The sequence below is a fragment of the Mycetomoellerius zeteki genome, unplaced genomic scaffold (genome assembly GCF_001594055.1).
Source record: "Mycetomoellerius zeteki isolate Tzet28-1 unplaced genomic scaffold, Tzet1.0 scaffold49, whole genome shotgun sequence".
NCBI classification, from domain to species: domain Eukaryota; kingdom Metazoa; phylum Arthropoda; class Insecta; order Hymenoptera; family Formicidae; genus Mycetomoellerius; species Mycetomoellerius zeteki.
In genome coordinates this window covers 736,113-758,249 of record NW_017257489.1, presented here as the reverse complement: position 1 = coordinate 758,249, position 22,137 = coordinate 736,113, and the positions used below count along the sequence as shown (strand labels likewise).

At 30.9% G+C, this 22,137-nt stretch overlaps 1 protein-coding gene across 3 annotated transcripts in view; it reads right to left on the bottom strand.

Moving 5' to 3' along the window:
* Positions 1 to 5,595: 5,595 nt before the first annotated feature.
* Positions 5,596 to 22,137, bottom strand: part of LOC108727425 (ATP-binding cassette sub-family G member 4) — a 40,068-nt gene continuing 23,526 nt past the window's right edge. For all 3 annotated transcript variants that reach the window (XM_018455548.1, XM_018455547.1, XM_018455546.1), the window contains 10 exons: positions 14,790 to 14,907; positions 10,959 to 11,148; positions 10,445 to 10,590; positions 8,339 to 8,577; positions 7,873 to 8,166; positions 7,535 to 7,698; positions 7,209 to 7,377; positions 7,001 to 7,101; positions 6,571 to 6,912; positions 5,596 to 6,496 (listed from right to left, as the gene is read on the bottom strand). In XM_018455548.1, coding sequence (XP_018311050.1) covers positions 6,338 to 6,496; positions 6,571 to 6,912; positions 7,001 to 7,101; positions 7,209 to 7,377; positions 7,535 to 7,698; positions 7,873 to 8,166; positions 8,339 to 8,577; positions 10,445 to 10,590; positions 10,959 to 11,148; positions 14,790 to 14,907 — 1,922 coding nt within the window. In that variant the 3' untranslated portion in view covers positions 5,596 to 6,337. The remainder of the gene's footprint in view (positions 6,497 to 6,570; positions 6,913 to 7,000; positions 7,102 to 7,208; positions 7,378 to 7,534; positions 7,699 to 7,872; positions 8,167 to 8,338; positions 8,578 to 10,444; positions 10,591 to 10,958; positions 11,149 to 14,789; positions 14,908 to 22,137) is intronic.

Here is a 22,137-nt window from a genome sequence, read left to right as displayed (position 1 = left end):
TTCAATTTACAGACTTTCTTAACCAAATAATAAATATTTTTCTTCTTCTTCTTCTTCTTAAGTTAGGCCTCTGGCCTGCGTTACACCTCTCTCATATGCTTGTAGTGTCCACGCTGATTATTCTATTGTCACGAACATGTGGGATTTACAGTTTTAATTTTAATTCCGAACGGCGGATTTTTCGAGAGGTATTTTTGTATTAAGGATACTCTCGGGAAGTTACGGACCTTTTCCAAGAGAAGACACGAGCGTAAATATTTTAATTACTATAACTGGGATCGAATCCAGGACTCGCGCTCAAATAATAAATACATAAATAAAATAATAATTTTAAAACTAACTGTAGATATCGATAGATAGTTAAAAGCTATGAATGGTTATTTTAAACTGAAGATCACAAAAATAAAATTTAAACAAAAATCCATGAATGATTAATTAATCAAACTAATTAATCAAAAAAGCGTATCCGTATATGTTTGGAATAAAAAAGATTCTATAGTCGTTTGTTTTATCAATTATTTTTCAAATATTTTTCTAATTGCCTTCACAGATTTAAAAATCCTTTTCCACAATTAAAGTATAAACAATAATGTAGTTCAAATCAGTCGACTTTATGTTAAAAACGAAAAAAGTTGGAAAATTGTAGTTTTATTATCAGCTTCTGGTGACAACTCGCAACAATATTTGCTTTATATACAAGTTTTGTACTTTGTATGTGAAAAACAATCTTGGTTTGGTCTAGGAATTACATGAACAAACACAATGTTGAATTTTTAAAATTAGCTTAGATATCTAATATAAGAGATTAGAGTTAGTTAAAAAATTTATATGTATATGCACGATATTATAATAGTGTGTAGTAATGTGTCATTGACACGTGTCAATTACATGTAAATTAGGTATCAATCCTACTGAATCAATAAAACACTTTAGAATTCTCTTAAGTGTTTGTGCCGTTTGTAACGCAAATAAAATCACATTACACAGCAATGTGTTATTTTTTTTAATGAAACTCGGTGATAATGTTACAGCAAAAAAAGTTGAAACTTTTCACACATTGTTATAGCATTATCGCTAAGTTTTATGTTAAAATCACACTAATATCACATAGCTATATATTTTTTTGCCCGCAATGTAAACGATGTTTTAGCAAACATTTTTGTCATATCGCCATTTTACTAAAAAAAGATTATTGTGCGATATTACGCAATTCCATTTTCATCATAAACAATACAAATATGTCTTAACATTTAGGATAAAAGCACATGATAGACAAAGTTTTAGCTGAGTATCGTGTCGTTTATGAACAGTCCATGGCAACGAATAGGTATATCCGCGGACGTAGATCCGACACAATTTTAATTGTTTTCCATAAACGATACGACAGTCAGTCGACTCTTTGTCTATCGTATATTTTTTACGCTTAAACTATTACTCCAGACTAAAACAACGCAGAGCCATGTAGGAAAAACAACAAGATCAAACGTGATCAATATAACAAGCTCCAAGGTTAATTTAGAAGAAAATATCAGTCCCATTTAACGGGCGCACTATGTATAATGCAAATTTTATTAATTACTATTTAATATCATAATTGTGACTAATTTGCAAAATGTCAGAACTTTGATTATTTTATTAAAAGTAGTATGATTTATAATTTATATTGAAGCAATGCAGAAACTGACAAACTTTATTTTTTTATACTTATATCTGCAAATAAAATCCATTCCATTTTCCATTGTTCTATTTTGCATAATGCCTGTTAATGAAAAGTATATTGCATACAATGAATTGTATTATAATTTTCGTAAATTGTACATCACGTATTTCAAATATATTCTTTTTTTGCTTATAGTTTTCAGAGAGAAAGAGAAATTTTCTTATAAAAGGTATATAAGATCTTTTATTGTATATCGGCTCTTATAAACATATTATATATATATATATATAGCTAATTATACATTTATTCATTCATTAACTATATTACTGTTCTTCTTTATAAGAAATTTGTATGAAGAAAAAACAAACAGATTTTTTAAATACGCAATTTGAAAACACTGCATACTCCGAATGATAATCCAGAAATGGTTTATAACATGTTTTCTTTGTAATCATTCACGTGAATGTTAAAAATTAATAGTCGATTCACACACAAACACACACACACACAAGATTTATACTTATATAATAGCTCTTGATAATTTCATGTATCTTTAATGACACACACGCATACAGAGATCATTAATAAAACAGAAATTCCACGTTCTTATAGATCAGTAACGTATGATTATGAACCATTAAGATAATCTTACCCAAACGTAATGATATGATTTGTTTTTCGACTAATTATCTTTCATCCGTGACACTAATTTACAGTGTTATAAGCTATAAATTTTTGCATGCAAAGAAAATTAGATTGCAAAGCAATTATATTTAAAACGCTTCATTTACAATTTGTTTCAGAAATACTATTATTATTTTTTATCCACGATATTAATTAAAGATAACATTAATTAAGTATAAATTTTTTACAGTAATTGTAAATTTATTTAAAAGACGTACTTTAAGTAAGTGGTGTTTAAAGTTGACGTATTATCGTACATATTAATTTTTATACATTTTACTCTTTGAGATTTGTTCTGTAATATCCATTTATCGCATCACTGACAGTCATATTATATGTCATAAGATGTAATGTATTTCTCCTTTGTGGTACATAAATCTTGTGAATTAATTGCAGATAATAGAACGCTTGCCCAATATTAAAAGCACCGTTTGCCTATATTATATTTGCTGATAGTTTATTTGCACAAAAAATTATTATCTACAATTCTCGATTACCTACGCTATTGCGCACAGATACACATAAAATTAAGAGAAAAAAAACACATTTGCACACACGACACTATTGTTCACAAACTGCGTTGCACACATATTATTACCTATACAGATCGATTACCTACAAGCATTATTCTGTTTTAAAAACACAAATTTTCTACTTCAAAATACAAATTCACTGATATAAAAACACAAATTATTTTCATACATAATTTAGTCTTAATTTTTATATTTGCAAAAATCTTTATAGGCAATCGATCTGTAGCCAATAATTATGTATATACGAGTACATTGCAGTTTGTGCGTAATAGTGTCGTGTATGCAAACATGCCTTTTTTACTTAATTTTATATTTGTGCATATAATACTCGTAAGCAATCGAGCTGTAGGCAATAATTTTTGTGCGCAAACGAACTGTCGGCAAATATAGTATAGGCAAACGATGCTGTAGGCAATCAATTTGTAGGCAAACGGAACTCTCTCAACAAAGCCGTTCTTTCTGTGTAAATAAAGAAATTTAGTGTTTAGTATGATGGGTTGTAAAAATAAATAAAAAAACGATTATGATAGAGATTATTAAAATTGAAATTTATCGTATTACAAAAAGCATATTTTATTCGTATTGTACATACAGCGTAAACTATAGTAAGGATTATGCCAATTCGGCATAATTGTAGATACATGTACATCTCGACGCACCTGTTTTACAAAAGTATATTTATATTAACAATCGATTATGCTATATCAATTGATTATTGTTCGTTTCATTTAAGTAAAAATACACATGTATATCGTAAGGATTGCTTTATCCATTTGAGCGCCGCAATCGCATTAATACGTATTCATATTTGTAAATCGTTGATTCAAATCCTTAACTTTGGTGAGATGATAAGAAAATATACAAATAAGAATTTTATATATTAATTTACAACGACATAGAGTCATCTTAAATTGCTGTTTTCCTTTCCCATCTTTAGAAATTCTATTCTTTATATCACTTAACGATTTAACACTAGAAAAATTAATTTATGCTTGTTTGTAATCTTACATTCTGTCAGGGTTGGCAAGTAACAGGTTACTTTGTTGATCGTTACCTTGTTATAATAACGATTTGGTAACGACATTGCGAATTTTTTATGATGGTAATGCTAACATCAGAGTTTAGAAAAGTCAATCGTTACTGAAAAAAATAACTCCTAATTTATAACGCGTTACTTTTAGTAACGAGTAACGTTACGCGTTACTCGTTATACTTATAACTTTTTCAGTGTAACGGGTAATAGTGACAAGTTACTTTTCAAAGTGACTTTTCTAACCTTAGTACAACCTTAGCGTTTAGTTAGTTAATGTTACCGTCATAAAAAATTGCAACATCGTCATCAAATTGTTTACTATAAAAAGTAACGACAAAGTTACTGAAAAGTAACGTTTGTCAACCCTGCATTCTGCATATGAAACATAGTAACAATTCATATACAACAATAAATGAACTTAATAATTTAACAATTTGTTTTCGAAAATGTATAAAAATTTGTTTTTTGCATCAGCTTCTGAGCACTGATACAGAGTAACGCGGAAAGAATTTATTTGCCGTTATTTATTCTAAGTTATCTAAGAAATATCTTTATGTACATTTGCTCGCTATTATCTTCGGCATCGAAACCTAAGCAAAACACAAGTCGTTAAAATGATGACAAAATGATTAAAAATAACTTTCAATCACATTTCGATCATGTTTACGATTCATTTTAATGTCATTTTGATTTGATGTTATCGTGACTTATTGTTCTGCTTAGGAATGTGACTATGAATGTTTTACAGGAGTTCGTAAACACCCATTTTAACAGTTTGATAGAACCGCCTTTCCCTTGTAAAGCATCAAAAACATCTGATCTTCAATGTGTAAACTTAATCTGGCAAGACATATATAAATTCGTGCGCTTATAAATCATTTCGGACGTTCGTCGTTTCATCCGAACTTAATTTTAAGAACACAATTATTCACGTTTGATCTTCCTTTCTTTTTCTTTGCATCATGAAGCTCACAGCCATCATATAAAATAGAGTGGTCGTTCGTGAAATACATCATTGATTAAGGCTTCGTGTCTGTTCACAAAGAGTAGGCACAATTGAGGGCAATTAATAAGACCCTCTTGAGGATCACGCGCGAGTTGATCCCTTCGTTTAGCCGCACAATTTAGTAATAAGCATTTGAATTCATTTGAAAATTTTTTAAACGATTAATAAATTTTTTTTTAAATTGATTTAAATTTCTTTGAATACTATACGAAAAAAATTTTTTTAAACTTGAAGAATCTTGAAAGTTTTGAAATTTTTGAACTTCTAAAAAATCTTTCATTTCAAATGTTTGAAAATCTGGATATGATTTTTAAAAAATAAGACTGTTTTGTCCAAAGACATTTTGAGATGAAGTTAAAAAAAAGATGTATTCTTAAAAGATTTTTTTATACGTTCAAGATTATATATTTTAAATATTATTTTGTTTCGACTGATATTCAAAACAATTCCAGATTTTTGGCCATATATTTCAAATAATTGATAATATCTCAAGTCACTGCATGATCACATCGCGCTGACTTTACGCTTGAATTTAATGCTTAAATTTTAGTTGACCATAAATTCAAGATTAATGCTTGGTGGCGTTCTAACAAAAATATATATATACTCTGTAAATTCTTTGGAGTGGAATCTTATTTTTGAAAAAAGTCTTGAAAGAGTGATTTTCAATCTTTGAAAATGAGATTTCACTCTTCAGAGTGAGATTCACTCTAAAAGATTTAGAGAGTACTGACACAATAAAAAAGGGAAGATAGTATATCTCGAATATACGGGGTATATTCGAAATATACCCTGTATGTCCGGTAAGTTTTGACAAAGCGCTTACTATGTAAGTAGAGCGGACTAAACTGACAATGAGTCGAAAAGTCCACTTTCGACTGTTTAGCTCGCTATTTACATATAAGCGCTTTGTACTCATAAAATTTACCGGACATCCTGTATATGTATACGTGTACACATATATATATATAGTATAGAATAGTACCCTGAACAAATGTTGCAATCGTAACTACCGGCCGTCGTCGTTATTAAATTAAGGATATAAATAAGTTACATTAGTATTGGTCCTACTATCAACTAAACTTCAGCAACCCTAAAATGCGACAAAAAGTAGATCATACTTCGTGATACTTTCGAAATGTACTAATGTCTCTTCGACAATGAATAGTTATCTTTGCGAGAGTTCTCACCGAGAAGTTGCGAAAATCATGATTTCCGCATAAAGTTCCTTGTATCTTGATTTAATGTCGCGAAACGCTGGAACCGAGTCTTCGTATCGCCATTTTAAAATATCTTTTACGAGATTACGAAAAATATGTTCGTTTTTGCCTGCGAGGTTCTACGCAATAGATGGTAACACTTGCGTTAACCAGCACAACTTGCAACCATCTAATTTTACAAGGTTTATACATACTGATGATCTATCGGACGGTCTTAATTTTCCAACGCAGGAAGAGATACGCAGCAATTCGCAGCACGACAAAGATGAGCAGAAGAGCGAGAATATCCAAAGTAAAGTCAGCGTCAAGCATGTCCAATTCCTCCAGGGTCGTCTGCGGATCTTTGAAGTGGCAATATACCTAAAATGCACAAAAGTTCAGTAATGCCTGTCGTAGTCAACGATCAATATTGCGAATGCAGCGATTAAACCTACCTGAAAGCACTTTAATTTCTCTCGGCCGAAGCCGTAAATGGTCAAAGCGGTTCCCTCGAAACCATATCTGATATAACTGAGGTATGTGATCCATCGTAGATAGACCGGAATCGCGTCGAAGCTGACGAAGAATCCTGAGAAGAGGAGGAAAGGCACCGACATTACTGGCGCGAGGAACACGCCGTTCTGCACATTCATCGCTGCGCCGACCATGAGACCCACTGATTGCGCAACAAAAGATATCAATAAACAGGTGCCCAAGAACATGGAGAACCGCATTATATCCGCTGGCTGACTCGTCAGGAAGTACACGACGGTAACGTACAATATACAAAATATAGTCTGAAAAGCAAAGGACGAGAGAATAATTATTTATTCGTTGTGCAACAACTGTGTCATTTCTTTTCTGTCGTTAGCCAATAAATCTTACCTGGAAAGGTAAATCCGAAATGGTAATCGCCAAGTAATACGACTTGAGAGAGTACCATCTGTTGAAGTTTTCTTTCAAAAGTACAGGTAGTTCCAACGGAACTGCAAATAAAAAAAAAGAAATAAGTAAATGGTTTATAAGGATAATGTATCAATGACAGTTGCTCTTCGCGATCACGAGATAATAGCATAAATTACAAGCGACTTACAGGACAGAATTGTGATTGTCATGGAAGTATACATGAGGAACAGCATGTTGAAGAACAAGAAACCCAAATTGCTAAGTACTTTGGCGCCGTCGTTTCCGATATCGTAATACAGTGCGCTGATTAGCCCTGCCACCAGAATATGAGCGAAAAGTCGGAGATACATGAGAGTCTGCAAATATATTAGAGAAATATTAGAATTAAACATTTAAAAATTTGAAGATACATTAGAGATGATGAATATTTCATAGATAATCGCGCAACGTTAAAGCTGTGAATATCATAAAACCCGCGTTACAAAGGCGAGTGATCTTTCTTCAAACACCTACCCAATCTCTACGACTGAAAAGTAGGGCGCGCTTCAAAATGATATAGAATTGCTTGAATTCGGATGTGGCATATCTCTCGGGTGTGACTATGATTGATTCATCGAGCAGAGCCATGTTGGCATTGTCCTTCTTATCCGAATCCATTGGTATTGCCACATCCAACGCTAAAATGTGCATAGGTTAAAGCTTAACTCGCAATTACAGAAATTATTATATTAATTATATTAATTATAAGTATTTAATTATATTAATTGAAGTTATTTATAAACAACTGAAAAGAGTTGTTATGTTACAATCATTACCGAGATTATATATAATATAATAAAAAAAAATGTTACCTTGTTTAGCAATGTCGTTTGTAGCGTAGCCATGAATGAGTCTTCCATTACTAATCTCGCTTTTCTGCTCCGGGAATTTTTCCTGCAGATTACTGATATCGTTCTTGTCTTTGATCTTCGTTTTGTCCAAGTTATCGCTGTTCTTTAATATACCCGTCGTAGCAGTGCAATTATTCATTCCCTCTTTCGTCTCGGGGAACGGATATCCTTCACGTATATCGTATTTGCCATTGTTTATCGCATTAATTAAATTCTTGATATTGTCGCCATATTCGCCGCACGACACTTCAATGACTATAAAGTAAATCAGATATCATACCATAAATATTTGCATAAGAAAGAAAATTACTAATCTATTATAAATAAAAAAAAGTAGAAGCAAATTTTTTGAAAGCACATATTGCCCTTTATCTTTGTTTTAATATAAAACGGTTATATTAAAATAATCTTATTTAAAAGTACTTACTAAACGATGCTGGGTTGTGATAGCTCGGACAATTGAGGCCAATTGCCCTTAGAAAAGGCACCAATTGTGATGTAGAACCTTGATAAACGCATTGACCTTCGGCTAACGTGTAGAGAGCATCGAACATCTCGAAAAGTCTCGCACTAGGCTGATGAATTGTACAAATTATCGTTCTGCCGCCACGTGCCAGAGTTTTCAGCAACGAGATGCATTGGAAACAGGACGAGGAGTCCAGACCGCTGTAAACAATCAAATAAAATTAATCAGTATACCATTATAGTATACCATTATACTTATACTTTCTTCTTCATTATATTAGTATACTGCATATTTATGACAGCGTAAAAAAGTAGAATTCTATTGGCATTATATAATATTCTATATATTATATATATTTGTGTGTGTGTGTGTGTGTGTGTGTGTGTGTGTGTGTGTGTGTGTGTGTGTGTGTGTGTGTGTGTGTGTGTGTGTGGTGTGTGTGTATAATAAAATAAAAAAAAGAGTAAAATTATATATTTTTATCCGCATAAAATATCCGTTATACGTGCTAATGAAGAAGTATTAATATTCCTCTTTCCTCCAATGTGATTAATCGCAAACGATCTGTACGAGAACTTGATCTTCCTTTATAAAAAAAACTACTCTCGCTTAGCGAGATAAAGGAAGATCAAGTTCTCGTACAGACCTTGAAAGAATTGAGAGGACCGGTCTGATTTACGTCTATGGCGTTGTCTTCTGCCATCACAAAGAAAACTGATATCGAGCGGTTCTTATAGAACCGGTTGAGGAATGAGAAACATTCTGAGGAGGACGTGATATTATACACGTAGACCAGGAAATCGAATTTAAACTTTTTGTACAACAAAAATACGGAATTTTTTTTATTAACTTGTGTCATTATATTACACAAACACGACAAACCCACTACAAAAATCTAATACTGAAACACAGTAATTAATTATTTTAAGTATTAAAAGCACTGTTATTCAGTACTTTTAGTACTTCAAATAAGTAATTACTATCCTTTAGTAAATTGACCAATATTAGATTTCTGTAAGGGATGAGCTGATTTATTAAAATCATCGCAAATTCGTGAAATGAAATGCGTCGCTGTAAATGCAAAAATTTTAATATACCGTCTCTTGTCAGTGAAAGTCTCCAACGAGAAAGAAACGTTTCAAAAAATTTAGCATCGTTCACTTTCTCCCGCTGCGCGTTATGCCCTTTTGTATTTCATTTCGACTGATGTGAGATATTTTAAATGTGCGATATTTGTATAGGTAATCTCTTTATATCAGTACATGATTCAGAATGTGGATTTCAGAACGATAACAATTAGAAGACATTTAAAAAATTAATCTAAGTTATTCAATTTTCGGACAGACGTGATAGTTTCTAAGATACAATGTTCGTGTAAACATTTATCATTATATAGTTATATGGAAGATGCAGTCACTTCGTTGCAAATCTGGAACGCGCCTGATCGTTGTATCGAGAGTTCCTTGAAAGTTGTAAAGAGAAATTCAACGTGAACTACATGACGCGGTCATTAAAATTAAAAAAAAAATTCACAATCTGATTTCCGTAATCTTATAAAAAATGTGATTTCCTGGTGACATTGGCCGTGCCAAGATCAAGATTCGAAGATCAAGGAAATTATTAAGGAAAGGCGAAGTTTCTCTCTCGTAAGTCTCATTTAGAGAAAGCAAAAGAAATCGTTACTGGATTTCTTATGGGTTGAAGGAGACTCGAGATTTATTCAACCAAATCTTTGAATACACTATTTAAATACTGTACACACTTTCTTGTTCTCTTTAATTCTCTTTAGTTATCATTCCCATTCTCATTAAGCAAATCGTGTCATAAAATTCGTCCTCGAATTAAAATTATTGTATACACGGAGAATTAAAATTACACGTCACTTATGAATAATAATTTGTCAATACATTGTAATTTTTATCACAATATAACTGTTTATCTAATTGTGAGTTAATATGTTGGAGACTTGTGCGGAATTAATTTTTAAATTTGTAAAAACATGGTTATAATTATGTATAAGGTTATAAGATACTGAATTATGTATTTTTCATAAAATTTAAAACTTACCTAGTAGGTTCATCGAAAAACATTATTGGAGGATTATTCACTAACTCCAGAGCGATGGAGAGCCTTTTTTTTTGACCGCCACTCAGGTTCGAGGTCATAGTACGGCGATGCTCAGATAAGCCGAGAGTTTCAAGGATTTCCTGAATCTGCAGAAGGATAGGTGAACATGTCAATTAATAAATCGATAATACATAAAACTGCATATATTAAAAATAGATTAAATTTTTATTTGAACAGTTAAAAAATAATGCTGATAATTAACTGAAATTACACGGATTTTCTCGGATTCTTATGGATAATAAATATTAATAAATAATGCTTTTTCTATCACTGAAGTAGATGAAACAACAAATACAACGATGAATTTTCCTATTTCACTATGTATAATATTCATTTATACGTAATATTTATGCATTTTATATTTACGTATACACGAATAAACAATTATATTTAATCGTTATTATGCAATCACGATTTGTTCAAAGGAAAAGATGAAATAAGAGAATTAGCTTACCACTTCTTCTTTTTCCGCTTGATTAACGTGTGAGCTGAGCTTAAGATTCGCTGCAACCTTCATAGCTTCCGCTACCGTTAGATTCATATGAAGTTGATTATCTTGCATGATGTAGCAGGAGAGTTTCCTGAAGGCACTGAGGTTTCTTTCCTGGCCGTTTATTGTGATGCTGCCTTCTGTACTTGACGTCCTGGTAAGAAATTTCTAATAAATAATTTGACACGGAAAATATATTTGCTTGTAATAGCATGTTGTACATTGAAAAAAAAAAAGATTGGCTGCTGCAGCAAATTAGATGGCAAAATATGGCATAGCATTTTTAATTGGCTGCTGCAGCCAATTAAAAGTGCTATGCCATATTTTACCATCTAATTTGCTGCAGCAGCCAATCTTTTCTTTTAGTGTAGCGATTTCCCACAAATTTACATATTGCATCATAGAATTAATGATTTATATTTATCTCTCCCTTCGTCATTCTTGTTGTTCGAATATAAGAGCATCTTTCATCTTCTTACGTCAGAACAACGATATATAGTACACAACGATCGCTAAAGAGATTTAGGCCAATCATAGACGTTCTTGACCGAAAATACAGTCATTAATAACTCATAAATTTTTTTTATCGTGTCGCATAGAAACTCAATGTTAGATCGCCATACGTATATCGTAAAATGATTCTTAAACGTTAGATGCGTGAAATGCTATATCTTGCATGTGTAGATACACCGTACCGGACTATGAAACCGGTTTAGAAAAGAAGCAAACAAGCAGCGAAACAACTTTTACGCAGCAACAAGTATATCGTAGGTCACATTGCTTAAAGGCAGACTGCACCGAATCTGCGAACATTATGAAGATACCAAAAAGCTAATTGATCTTGAGACGCGATTACAGACAACCAAAATTGGATGGAAGTGATTCGTATTATCGGTTAGATACATTTGTGTCATCATATGCGTTTATAAATATTCCTATATTTTATAGTTATATACATTTTGGATTTTAACTAAATTACAGTAGAATATTTTTTTAAATAGACTACGATATAAAAATTCGGTAACTGCAAACAACATAATTTATTATATATAATTACAGATTTATTATAATTGCTTTATACACTGTAACTAACTGTCTCGATCAAAAAGCAATCATGCAACGTCGTTGTGCTAAGCAATTAGTGACCGGATCTGCGTGTCGACTTCTATAAAATGTATACTTGTCGAAAACCAGTTCGAACAGTTATTAGGAAAACGTTTCTCGCCGAAGTGTCATGTGCAATGTCCTTGTATGTACGATTTAAAGATAATGACAGCAAAAAAGATATGTCAAGTTAGTTTCCTGCTAACAGTTCTTGTACAATCTCTACGCAAAATAGAGCGGAGACAGGAACGCGCCTTGACATCGTAACAACTCTATTCGATTCGTATGCAAATGAAAAGGAATCTTTTTTTATATATGATGCAGGAACGTGAAGTAAAAGATCTCAAACGACAGTTGTAACATATTGAAAGACGTAAGCATTTTAAAAGACACTATATTATTTTTTGGACAAGTCAATTCAGAATCCATTGATTTATTCAAATAAATACGTATGTTATATTACTCGCATCATTCCAAGACATAATATGTTAAAAAAAAGATATATGTTACAAGATAAATTAGAAAGAATTCCTGAATTTTTCTACAGCAATTTACATAATTTTTTTTTTAGTAGACGTCATATTATATAAATTACTTCATCAAGTAGAACCATTCTGATAGTAGTCAATTGATTGCAGACAATACTAATAATAAAAAGTCTATATTTCAAATATATTAATTTTTTTTAAGGATGTATTACACAATTATTGAAAAGTAAATTAAATTGGAAATGTGTGCTAATATTTATATATATATATATAAATAATAATATATTATATGTATTAAATTATATGTATATGAAAGTTGGTATGAATGACATTATGTTTTTATTTAACAACATGTTTTTATGATTTATTTATTTTATTTATCATTAAAAATTAAATTATTTTAAACAATAATGACAAAAATCTCAGTTTTTTAATATAAGTACTTTAAGTACTCCAAATGATTTATGTACATCGTGATAAACCAATTAATCGTTGTATAAATAAAAAATAAATTTTACTTATTCACAAAACAACTAATATAATCTGTAATTTTTTCATAATTTTTTCGTTGTTTTGAAAACGTATATAATATATCCTTAAGTCATTTCAAAATAATGTCGAACGTTTTCACGGTTCGATTTCAGTATAACGTGCAGATAATTATCATGTAACTATAAAAAAACATTTACGATACATATACGTAGATGTTTCTATCGCAAAATTTTCATTATCAACAGCGGTATATTTCTGTTTCGTAGTGATGTAACAGAACGCGAAGAAAGTGATACCGTGTATCGCCGAAGAAAGTGAGACCTTAGTATGGCGAAGAAAGTGAAACGTTTGGATAAGATTTGAACAAAAAATTGAAAGTGCGAGACGAGGTCATGGCGAGACAACATGATGAAATCTTACCTTTAAAAAACCGGAAGTTTATGATTACGAATATCAGTGCTAGAATAAGTATTTTCTGCGAGAAATCCTAACGTTTATTATTCATATATCAATAAACAAATGCGACACACATTAAGAAATCAGAGACAATATCCCTTTCGCTTTCTTTTTACGATAATTAGTGTTTCAGCTTTGGAGTTTGTGCTTTGTTATCAAATATTTAGGTATTTAGTGCTGAAATTTATTTGCAACTTTCAGCCGATTTTCAGTTAGTTCCCGTCCCTTACCTTACCAATCCTCGCGCAGTCTAAACGCCGATCGGGACGAGAACCAAACTGAAAATCGGCTGAAAGTTGCAAATAAATTCCAGCACTGAATACCTAAATATTTAATAACAAAGCACAAACTCCAAAGCTGAGATACTAATTATCGTAAAAAGAAAGCCAAAAGGGATATTGTCTCTGATTTCTCAATGTGTGTCGCATTTGTTTATTGACATATGAATAAACGTTAGGATTTCTCGCAGGAAATACCTATTGCTCGACGTTTTAATAAATAAACTGACGGTAAATCTTAAGAAAATGCGAGCTTTGTAATAATATATCAAGTAGTAATATCGAATAATAATGACTTAATATGACAAAAGTTTTAATAAGACAAAAAATTGAATTCCTAATAAAATTTATAAAAATCATGCTGGATGATAAATTAAAAGCAATTTTTTCATAAAAGATTTAAGAGTAAAAGATTTATCGAGAGATTTATGATGAAAGCTTTAACAAAACAACAAAATGAATTCCTAGTTTATGCAAATCATTATGGATGCTAAATTAAAAGTGATTTTTTAGAACCTTATTATTTGGATCGTTTATTAATTGTTTTTTTAAATTGTTTAGGTATCTTGCACAACTTTCTTTTAATAACCTTTTGCTAGAACAGAATTATTAATGACGTAAGGGAAAATTAAAACGTTACAATCGTGAACATTCACATGAATCATGAAACACAATCAATAATGACTGTTTAACAATAAATAGAAAATGAACAAAATGACGTTTTATCTGCTACTACTACGAGCTTATTTGTATCTATGAGAATATATGTATATTAATTTCAATCTGATAATACGTTGCGAGCGAATATAATAATAACAAGATGACAAGTGTGCTTATTTTAGTGATTAATATGCGCAAGGTTATATTTTACCTAAAACACCCGCACGCCTTTTTTATTTAGCGCCACTTTAGAGCACCATTACTTTATTATTTCAATGGCAGTAACTATATCGTGTGGAAGCTCCACGCTGACTCACTTGTATCCGGTGAGGATATTTAAGAGCGTTGACTTTCCAGCGCCTGAAGGGCCCATAATAGCCGTTAGCTCGCTGGACCGCAGTCTGCCGCTGACGGATTTGAGGATTGTTTTCGAATCTGAAATAAAAATCGAATTTTTAGATTCGTGAAAAGTAAGGGTGAACACTTAATTTAAGGGTAAATCTTAATGATTCCTATTTAACAACGTACACTATTAAAAATAAAATGTTAATTTTAACTTAACCTTTAGACTGCCGGCATTTTTTCATTAAAATAGTGGTTCTTTTTCCTCAAAAATTTTTCTATAAAAGTAACATACACATAACGCAAAATTTCAAGATTTTTGCAAAGCCACAAAAGTGGCTTTCCCGGCAAGGAACGTACGATCGAATATAAAAAATGTTTATTTTCTCAGAAATAGTGTATTTGGGTTTGAAGGTTTTTGATATCGCTGATTTCAATTCTGAGCATAGATTTAGGAAATCTCGAACCCTAAACGTAATATTGACAACATAAATGAATATAAACGTATAGACTCATACAGAGAATTTTCCTTTATTTAGCATTATTCAGAGCTAACGACATAGACGTAAAAAGTTTATAGCTCCTTTTTGACTTTTCTTTTTTGTTCGGTTCTTAAACTTATTTTTTGTATTTTTTAATATTTTTTTCTTGTTTTATAACTTTTTATTTTTTTATATTTTTTACTTATTTTGTATATTTTTCAATACTTAAATATTTTTATATATTTTGGGCAACATACACATATATATCTTTAATACAATTAGTATTTAAAATGCCACCAAAAATGGTATTTTAACCCACTCAAGAGCCACAAAAGTGGCTTTCCCGGCAGTCTAAAGGTTAATAAAGATATGTGTATATATATAGTGAACTTTCTGAGCATGCAAAAATGTTAAAATTAACATTTTATTTTTAACAGTGTAATAGTTCCAATAAACAAGTAAAAGTATTTTCTATTTGTGCAAGAAGAATTCAAAAGAAAAATATGAAATAATTATTATTTAACAAATGTTTTTAATGCAAATGCGTAACTTAATGAGGAACAAAGATAGAGAATGTTTATTCATTTGATTAGTAGATTTACTCATCGATTAAGATACATGAAAGATAAATGTATAGCACGCACGTATTTGCAATAGCAAATAATTAAGGGTATTCACAATATTTTAAGAAATATCTTAAGTAATGTCTTAAGATGCTGATTAGTTTATGACATCTTAAGACTATACTTAAGATAATCTCAAATATAAGAAGACTGTAAATACTGGCCTATATGTATTAATGGTATTCTTGACGAGAATTGACGGATTAATCAGAATTCAACATTTTTTTTATGCGAGCGTCAGTCAACCGTTGACCGTTGTACCGAGATGGCAGAATTTAATCTCTGCTTTTTATGTGAAATCGACAACTAATACCTATATATCTCGGAGATATCGGACAAAGAGAATAGATTAAAGTCCAAGACAAATACCATTATACATCGTATTCATATATTATAATATATATTTATATAATATATAATAAGAGAAATTAAGCGATCAAAAAAACGATAAAAATTATTAATAACAATTAAACGGTTATAGGTATGTATAATCTGTATATTTTTATTCGTAATTAATTATATAAGGATTTGGCTTGACATCATAATTTCTACGTGTTATTTTCTTCGCATATTCAGAAATACGAATCAATGTGCATATGTTATTTTACATTTTATCTGATTACAAACTGCCTGATTAAGCAGATAATATGTAGAAGGTACTAATTAAATACATTAATAAAATGCAGTTTTAATTTTAAATCTTAATTCTTGTGGCAAAAGAAATTCTACGTTTTCAAGCGAATATTTTTCTCTTATCGTAAAAAATTTGTTTGTACTAATAATATAAAATCATTGCGACATTCTTGAAATGTAGGAATTTCCGTTTCAATTTCACTAAAAAAATTATTCTAATATTTTTATAATTAATTTATTATTCTTATTATTATTATTCTTATTATTCAATATATTCGAAGAAACACGTTTTTGAAACACGTTTTTTATTAGCTAAAGAAAAATAAAATGAATTACTCTTCACACACACAACGCATTCGGTGTAATTTTATTTTATAATTCCAATATCCAGAAAGAATTTTTTATTTCTGCGATGATATACATATACTGGTAGACACAGAATTTATGAAGCAAAAGGAAATAGTGTTTACCGTATTAAAAAAATTTATCAATCTGACTCGATGCACGGCACGTAAGAAACGATATGATAAGATTGTTTTATCACAGTCGAATGTCGTATAACTTGACCTCCCGGCTTTACAACTCTCGATTTTACATTCTTTTATTTCAAAATCGTAAGTAAAGAAGTAGGTAATAGCTTTAGCAATCGCAACTTCCTAAATATGTAGAAACACTTGATTTAAAGTTAGGCTACTTTTGCTACGTACGCCTCTGCTCCAAGGAAAAAATAACGAGAACGAATTAATGTATTGTTGACCGCAAAACTTTGCATATTGTTTCCCACGTCACGGTCTGCATAATCAGTGAAACAATGGACTATACGATGTACGACAAAACGTGATTCTCTTAAAACATAGTTCTTTGTTCTTCGATTTTAAAACTTTAACACGTTCAATAGACACAAAAATAAAATAAAAAGTAAAATATATAAATATATTAAAAAGTGTACAAATTTTAGCTATATATACAAAATAAAAGTCGAATATTTTTTAACTATTATGATATACATTACTAAAAGTTAATTTTATAGGTATTGAAGGCTTATTTAAAGATCATTTTAATTTCTCAGATCTCCAAAAGCGTCACGAAAAATGTTTTATCTTCATTAATGATTTTTAATTACTATTACAGAAAAAACAGTTTGAAATATTAAAAAATTTAGCTAAGTACAGATCTGAAAATAATTTTATAAAAATAATTATGGGACTTAAATTGATGTCAAAATATATATACATATTTTGTAGCATTGTTTATCATATATGTGTTTTGAGTTTCTTACATTATTTTGATGATTTGACAAAATTATTTTCGTATCTGTAGCAAGCTAAATTTTTATATGCTTCAGCAAAATTCTTTCCGCAAGAAAAAGTATACTGTTTACTTTCCGCAAGGAAAAGTATACTGTTTACTTTCATTCATTTGGCCAGCCGGATAAGGTATTTTGTACGAAAGTAACAGCGAAATATTCGCTTAAAGACACATTCCACGTTACGTTCACGTGTTGTCTTGCCATAGCATTACGTATGCACGCAAAGTGGCAATTTAACATTTTCTGAAGAAGATAAACGCTACGTGTTGTCACGTATGTTATTCATCTCCTCCACCTGGCCATCCTGGTAGCTCGCTATACATGCACAAATATTTGAGAACCGAACGTGAAGGTGCATAAAATTATAATGACACGATAAAATACTATTTTAATATCGAGACGAACTGGTTCCGGTACGCTTTTAAATACGAATACATACCAGGGCAGTGCCCGAGAATTCTAGGATTCAGATCAAGCGACAAAAGCGGACCGTATGTAAATCTCTGAATGTCAAACGCAGATAGTTCTTGATTTTTTTGCAATAAATAGCGTACGAATTTATTATGAACATTATATAATCGATGAAGTGTCTTTATCACCGATTGTTTTTTTACGATCCATTTATTACACGGAAAGAACAATTTTGCTGAATAGTATCTAAAAATTTAGCTAGATACAGATCTGAAAACAATTTTGTTGAACCATTACAATAATTATGTAGGAAACGCGTACATAATGAGCAATGTTACACAAAATTTTAACAATTTAGCAACCAGCTTAATGTACCTATATTCGCTATAATTAATTTGATAGTCCAATAAAATTATTTTTTCAGACCTGTTTAATTGAATTTTTAGAGAATACTTAATTTTTTTTAGTAAAATCGTTCTTTCTGTATTTATTATTACGTTTATCGCGTATATACGTATCTGAAAATTCTTATAAATCCGATTTATCTACCATTGGACAAGATACTATTTATTTCTTTAGATTAAATAAAAAACGAATATAAAAATCTTTATCTTTTATTAATTACCATATTATTTATCGTTTTGAAATGTATGCCAGTTTTGATCAGATATAGGCATTGTTGCTGTTTCTAGGAAATTCGTTAACGTTTCTCTTCGCATGACTATCAATGTAATAAACAGGAAATATATGATTTTTGGAACATCCTGTATATTCCCCGTGTTTTTCTCGGCGCAAAGTTAACGTAAGGTCATTTATTATCTTGTAAGATAATTCCGCTTTGACAACTCATCACCAAATGACGTTTATTGCTTGAGTACACAATATTATGATCGCGTATAACTACTATATACATAAATATATACGGCACGATCTTATATAATTGCTTTTTCATAAATCAACGTTACCCTATACATTAAATAATAAGATGTCATAGAAACGCTAATATCGCGGATCGTAAATTACTATATGAATCTATTATAACTCGGATTTATCGTGTTACTTAGGCTAAGTGCACAACCTTGCTTTAAGAGCCTTAAGTCATAAGTCGAAAGAGATTAAGTGACAATAATTTGTCTTTAAACTGTTTTTACACAGTCTTTAGGCTTTAACCGTTAGTCCGGATCTACAATAGATGTTTTAAGACTTAAGCCGTAAGAAACTGACCAATTATAGTCGAATCCGAGGGGAATAATCGACTGTGATTCGCCCATTTCTTATGGCTTAAAGCTTAAAACCCTATTGTAGATCTGGGGTTAGACTTGAACAAAATCCAATTCTTATGACCTAAAAGCATAAGTTCTGTGGCCGATATATTGTCACTTACATCTTAAAGCTTACGGCTTACGGCCTCTTAAAGCAAGGTTGTAAACCTAGCCTTATAATTGGGTCGAACAACAACTATTATTACCGATTAAGTAGGGACATTTCGTGTAACAATGTATGTTTTTACCTCGATTTATGCTAATAATTAACTTTAATCAAAGATATAATTATTAACTAAGTAGAAATAAATTTATTCGTAAATCAGTTAGATTGTAGTGCTTTGTTAATAATATTAATATCCTGAGAAAAATGGTCTGGTTGGATTAAATAGTAATTCTGATGAAAAATTGACGAATCAGAACTTTTTGGTTAAATTTATTAGAATTCTAGTTGAGATATAATTAGAATTTCGATTGATATAATAATTCTGGTGAAAATAAGAATCTAGTACATTTTACCAGAAATATTTGTATCAACCAGAATTCCGGTTATCTCAACTAGAATTCTAATAACTTAAAAATTCTGATTTGTCTATTTTCAACCAGAAATTTTTTTCAGATTATTATTAAAAACCGTTAAGAGATCTCATCCTGATTGAATAGGCTTCCTTCTCTACTTACATACAATTATTGCGTATTTACATATCGGTTCATTCATTTATTATATAATTAACGTTTCTATTTTTAAAATTTATGCTGTATAATTTTTATCGCATTTTTGTGACTCAGTATTCTAGAACATGACTATGTGTTGTAATGAGAACGCGAGTTCCGTTATCGCTTGAATAGAGAGCGGTTTGTTTGAAGAAAAGGCAAAGTATGCAAAGTGCAAGTGCTGTTGACCTGGTCTTTATTTCTCGAAAAGCAAATATAGAAATGACCTCCGCATACTGATGCTTCTTAAGTTATAGCAACAAGCTACAGGGCAGTAATTAATTTAATTAAAACAAAACTACGCTACGTCCTCGAAAAAATATGCGGTTATCTAATAAACAGGCTATTTCATAAGCTTAGAAAGAAGAAAACAAAAATATCAACCGTGTTTGGCGAAGGCCATCTAACACAGTCAATGTAGGTCAGTAGGTTCCTAACATATGCTTCGCTATTATTTCGAAATCATTAATGTTGTGTGTTCACCGTGACTTATTCTAAAATTATTGCATTGCACGAAGATATGAAAAATATAAGAGTTACTTCCCAAGAGTATTCAGATTCGTAATAAAGTTATAATCAAATTGATATCAATTAATAAATTTTATTTAAATAAAACATATTTCAAACTTCGCTCGGCGTAACTGCGTAGTTCATCCGTATAATTTTACGATGACTACTGCTTCTCTGAAAAATATAAAATAAATATCTACGTCTGTAATAACACCCACGTGCCATTAATTGCACCATTGTTTGCCGTCAATTGATCACGTACGTAGAATATTGTCGACCGAGTATGAACTATGCATGAACGAGCCTTCAAAGTTCAAGTCGGACCTAGACACGTGCAGAGAGAAAGAGAGGCGAATCGGAGTTTGCTAATTTCAAGTCTGGAAGAGGCTGCACGAATTGCGCAAATAGTGGTTGCAAAAATCTCGCTATGACATACGGCGGTTTACAGCGTTAAATTACTCCGCTTGCTCGTAGAGAAAGAGAGAGAAAAAGACAGAGAAAGAGAGAGACAGACGATAAAATCTCAAATTCTCATGTCCGGTTAGCTATCTTTGCGAGGTCGTGCTAAACTTTCTTCATTTTATTTTGCAATCGCGCAACAAGTGCTATAAGACTTTACATCTTATTGAGACGTAAAGTCTTGTAGCCTAATTTCGTAATTTCGTAATGTATTGTATATCGTAACATCAAGCATGACGAAAAGTTTTATTTAAATAATTTCGTACTCGTGTACTGCTTCGGTAACTTTAACACAAAATTTACACAATCGATACACGAAATTATTCTTTACAAGTTTTCTACAGGCCGCTCTGAAGAGAACGAAAAATTATGTAAACATTTTCTTCGAAGAAAATATCGACATTGAAATATCGACATTTTATTCACATAATAATTTTGTTATGATAGAAAAATAAAAAGGATATCTAGGATTTCTGTGTTGAATTTTTCGAGATGTGGAAATATGAGTTTATTCACAAGATAGCGTTCAACGCTCTTACCTCATCGCTATTCTACAATGTTAATAAACAGCTGCAAGGAAAATGATAATTGCAAGCAAGTATATTCGATAAGGGATGTTGAACGTTCAATAAGTCATTGTGTCAGGTTTCGTTACGTGGATATCGTCTTGGTGCAATAATAGATAAAAATTTGACGTAGGAATTTTTGCGAACAAAAAGATCGTAATAGAGATCATGATAAAGAGAATATTGTAAAAGAAAGTAAAATATAAAGAGTAGAAGTCAGTAATAGAATACATAGTTATTGTTCCATGAAGTAAGTTTCTTTTATACTTTTTGCACACATTAAAACGTGTCGTTTAGGCACGCGAACAATTTAGGTCGTATCGTTACTCAAAATGCATCTCGCTCTCTGAATCA